Consider the following 5,000-nt stretch of genomic DNA (forward strand, 5'->3'; position numbering starts at 1 on the left):
TCGATGGGCTGATTGTTAAATCGAGGACAACGATTCACATAATAAACGATAGTCAATATGCTGAGCAAGTGTTCGGCTGCAAAAGGAAAAAAAGCGAAGAAAATATTAACAAAACGCATTAAATCACAAGGAAAGTTTAAATGTTTTTAATTCCCATTCCCACTGTGAAGGGTGACCATAGTCGATTTGGCAATGAACGTTCGGGAAATTTTATAACAGAAACTTTTTCTGTTTAAATAGGCCAGCAGTCTATTCACATAACATGCATTTTCCATTTTCATTTCTTAATTTCTTATTATTTTCATTTTAAACTGAAACAATAGAAACTGATTTTTATACCCTCCACCATAGAATGGGGGTATACTTATTTTGTCATTCTGCTTGTAATAGCTCGATATATGCGTATAAGACCCCATCTTAAATATAACAAGTAAGAGCGTGCTAAGCCGAATCTTATATACCCTCCCCCATGAATCGATCTGTCGAGTTCTTTGCGCAGTATCTCTTTTTAGGCAAACAAAGAATAATGAATATGGACGGAGAAGGAGGTGGAGCTATATCAAGTTATAGTCCGATTAGGGGCTCAAGAAGCAAAATCGGGAGATCGGTATATAGGGGAGCTGTGTCAAGCTATAGATCGATTCAGAACATATTGCACACGTATGTTAAAGGCCATGGGAGAAGCCGTTGTACACAATCTGTGCCAAATCGGATGAGAATTGAGCTCTCTAGAGGCTCAAGAACTCAAGATCCCAGATCGGTTTATACGGCAGCTATATCAGGGCATGAACCGATTTGGACCATACTTCGCATAGTTGTTGGAAGTGATATCAAAACACCACGTGCACAATTACAGCCAAATCGGATGGGAATTGCGCCTTCTAAAAGCTCAGGAAGTCAAGACTCAAGATCGGCTTATATAGCAGCTATATCAGGTTATGGACCGATTTGAACCATACTTCGCACAGCTGTTGGAAGTGATATCAAAACACTATGTGCAAAATTTCAGTCAAATCGGACGAGAATTGCGCCCTCTAGAGGCTCAAGAAGTCAAGACCCAAGATCGGTTTGTATGGCAGCTATATCAGTTTATGGACTGATTAAGACCATACTTCGCATAGTTGTTGGAAGTGATATCAAAACACCATGTGCAAGACCTGTTTATAAGGCAGTTATATCAGGTTATGAACCGATTTGAACCATACTTAACACAGTTGCTGGATATCATAACAAAACATGTCGTGCAAAATTTCATTCCAATCGAATAACAATTGCGCACTCCAGAGACTCAAGAAGTCAAGACCCAAGATCGGTTTATATGACAGCTATATCAGGTTATGAATCGATTTGAACTATACTCGGCCTATTTGTTGGATATCATAACAAAATACGTCGTGCAAAATCTCATTTCAATCGAATAAGATATGCGCCCTCTAGAGCTTTAATGAAGTCAAGACCCAAGATCGGTTTATATGGCAGCTATATCATAACACCGATTTAAACGTATACTTACGCAGTTGTTGGAAGTGACATCAAAACACCACGTGCAAAATTTCAGTCAAATCGGACGAGAATTACGCCCTCTAGAGACCCAAGAAGTCAAGACCCAAGATCGGTTTATATGGAAGCTATATCAAAATATGGACCGACCTACACTAATAAGAAGTATTAGTGCAAAATTTCAAGCGGCTAGCTTTACTCCTACGAAAGTTAGCGAGCTTTAGACAGTCAGACGGACGGACGGGCATGGCTAGATCGACATAAAATGTCACGACGATCAAGAATATATGTACTTTATGGGGTCTCAGACGAATAATTCGAGTAGTTATAAACGAAAGTAGTATACCCCCATCCTATGGTGGAGGGTATAAAAATCAGTTTGTATTTTCCCACTGGATCATTATACACCATCTGCACCCGTGAGTACTACATTTTTTGATATCTGAAGGGCGGGGCGGACCCTCCCCCTTACCACAATTTTCAGAAACGCCAGAACTCGGAGATGGGTGGTGCGAAATTTTGTGCTCTCTCTTATAGGAACCTACAAACAAAAATTTGATATTAAAATTTCGGATGGGCTACCTATTGGGGGGGGGGCGCCCCACCCCCAAAACCTACCAAATGTATATATACACCAATCACGACAATATGGGACTCAAATAAAAGGTATTTTAGATTGGAAAACGTATCTGGTATCCAATTGTCGGACCAAGTGTTGGGGGGACCACCCCAACCCCCAAAACACCCCTAAATCGGACATATTTACCGACCATGGCAATATGGGACTCAAATGAAAGGTATTTGTGAGTAAAATACGAATCTGATATCCAAATGTGGGACCAAGTTTCTGGGGGTCCACCCCTTTCCCAAAACATCCCCCAAACAGGACTTATTTACTGACCATTGCAATATGGGGCTTAAATAAAAGGTATTTGAGTGTAGAATACGAATCTTATATCCAATTGTCGGACCAAGTGTTTGAAATACCACCCCAACCCCCAAAACACCCCTAATTCGGACATATTTACCGACCATGGCAATGTGGGACTCAAATGAAAGGTATTTGTGAGTAAAATACGAATCTGATATCCAAATGTGGAACCAAGTTTCTGGGGGTCCACCCCCTTCCCCAAAACATCCCCCAAACAGGACTTATTTTGGGGGCCGCCCATTATTAGATTCAAAGAGGACAAATGAAAGGTCTTTGGAGGTAAAGCAAGAATCTAATATCAAAGGACTCGACAAATCCGATCCATGGTGGAGGGTATATAAAATTCGGCCCGGCCGAACTTTGCACTCTCTTACTTGTTTTTTTTTTTTTTTTTTTGCTTTAATACATCATTTGTCTAAATATAGACTTCGCCACAGTATATTTATCTTCTCATTTTTACTTACTCAGCGAACACGTTGTGGCCACCAACAAGACCATTTTGATGCGATGAGCCAACCACGAACGTTCCATTTCGGATGATTGCTGTGGCAGTGCCTGTTCCACCTGCTGCCACTGTTGCATGAGACTGGGCCACTTTTGTGACATACGAAAGAAGATTAAGGCAATCAAAAAAATCGACGTATAAAACATAATTCCCTCTGCGAATATTAACAAGGAAAACAGAACTCAATTAGATCATCTCTACTGCCTCAACATTATCATCATAGCCCTCAGACAAGCACAAAAAAAATAAAACAGTACAAATAAAACTAAAAACAAAGAAAGAGACAAAAATGAAAACCTTGGTCGGAAAATAAATAGAATCAACAAAGTAACACGATTACAAAATAGCAGAAATAAATCAAGGACTACAAGGCTAAGCATTATTAGATTCAACGCACAGTGTACCAGTATGCCAACCAACGAATGGCTGAGACATATTCATTTTGTCATTTCATTTGGAAAACATCGAAGTATCCACTTTAGACCTTTAGAGCATATATGGAAATTTTATGACGAAAGGTATTGAGCTGAAACTCTTATAGGCCCAAAACCTTAAATCGAGAGATCGGTCTATATGGCAAGTATATATGCAAATCTTGATCGATCTAGGCCAAATTGCAGAAATATGTCAAAGGGCGCAACACAACCCACTACCCCGAATTTCGGCGACATCGGACAATAAATGCGCCTTTTATGGCCCCAAAACCTTAAATCGAGAGATCGGTCTATACGGAGGCTACATTCAAATCTGTACCGATCTGGGCCAAATTGAAGAGGGCTTTCGAAGGGCCCAACAAAACTCACTGTCCCAAATTTCAGCAAAATCGGATAATAAATGTGCCTTTAATGGGCCCAAAGTTTTAAATCGAAAGATCGGTCGATATGGCAGCTATATCCAAATCTGGACCGATCTGAGCCAAATTGAAGAAGGATGTCGAAGGGCCTAACACAACTCACTGTACCTTGTTTCAGCAAAATCGGATAATAAATGAGGCTTTTATGTGCCTAAGACCCCAAATCGGCGGATCGGTCTATATGGCAGCTAAATCAAAAACTGGACCGATCTGAGCCAAATTGAAGAACGATGTCGAATGGCCTAACACAACTCACTGTCCCAAATTTCGGCGACATCGGACAATAAATGCGCTTTTCATGGGCTCAAAACCTTAAATCTAGAAATCAGTCTATATAGCAGCTATATTCAATTCAGAACCGATCTGGGCCAAATTGAAAAAGCATGTCGAAGAGCCCAACACAACTCACTGTCCCAAATTTCGGTGACATCGGACAATAAATGCGCCTTTTATGGGCGCAAGACCTCAAATCGAAAGATCGGTCTATATGGCAGCTATATCCAAATCTGAACCGATCTGGGCCAAATTGAAGATGGAAGTCTAAGGGCCTAACGCTACTCACTGTCCGAAATTTCAGCAAAATCGGATTATAAATATGGCTTTTATGGGCCTAAGACCCTAAATCGGCGGATCGGTCTATATGGGGCTATATAAAGATATAGTCTATCTTCGAACTTAACCTGCTTATGGACAAAAACAAAGAAGAAAGAAGAAGAAAAAAAAGACGGAGGGACGGACGGAGGGACGGACGGAGGGACGGACGGAGGGACGGACGGAGGGACGGACGGAGGGACGGACGGAGGGACGGACGGAGGGACGGACGGAGGCCTTAAATTTTGCACAGATACTTAGCATTGATGTAGGTCGTTGGGGATTGCAAATGGGCTATATCGTGTTTTGATATAGCTGCCATATAAACCGATCTTGGGTCTTGACTTCTTGAGCCTCTAGAGGGCACAATTCTCGTCCGATTTAACTGAAATTTTGCACATAGTGTTTTGGTGGCATTTCCACCAACTACGCTAGGTATGGTTTTAATCGGTCCATGGTTTGATATAGCTGCCGTATAAACCGATCTTGGGTTTTGACTTCTTGAGCCAATAGAGGGCGCAACTCTCATCCGATTTGGCTGAAATTTTGCACGTAGTGCTTTGGTATCACTTTCAACAATTGTGCTATTTATAATTCAAATCGGTTCATAATCTGGTATA

The 5,000-nt window shown here is 41.1% G+C and overlaps 1 protein-coding gene across 8 annotated transcripts in view; it reads right to left on the reverse strand.

The window, feature by feature from the left end:
* The window catches only part of LOC106094816 (gustatory receptor for sugar taste 64e), a 23,835-nt gene that overhangs the window by 14,293 nt on the left and 4,542 nt on the right, over nucleotides 1-5,000 (reverse strand). For 7 of the 8 annotated variants that reach the window (XM_059370979.1, XM_059370976.1, XM_059370983.1 and 4 more), the window contains exons 5-6: nucleotides 2,896-3,090; nucleotides 1-76 (exon numbers count right to left, since the gene is read on the reverse strand). The exon at nucleotides 1-76 is cut by the window's left edge and continues 199 nt beyond it. In XM_059370979.1, the coding sequence (XP_059226962.1) occupies nucleotides 1-76; nucleotides 2,896-3,090 (271 nt within the window). The remainder of the gene's footprint in view (nucleotides 77-2,895; nucleotides 3,091-5,000) is intronic. The other variant, XM_059370982.1, reaches the window with a different exon arrangement.

The sequence above is a fragment of the Stomoxys calcitrans genome, chromosome 1 (assembly GCF_963082655.1).
Source record: "Stomoxys calcitrans chromosome 1, idStoCalc2.1, whole genome shotgun sequence".
In the NCBI taxonomy this organism is placed as follows: domain Eukaryota; kingdom Metazoa; phylum Arthropoda; class Insecta; order Diptera; family Muscidae; genus Stomoxys; species Stomoxys calcitrans.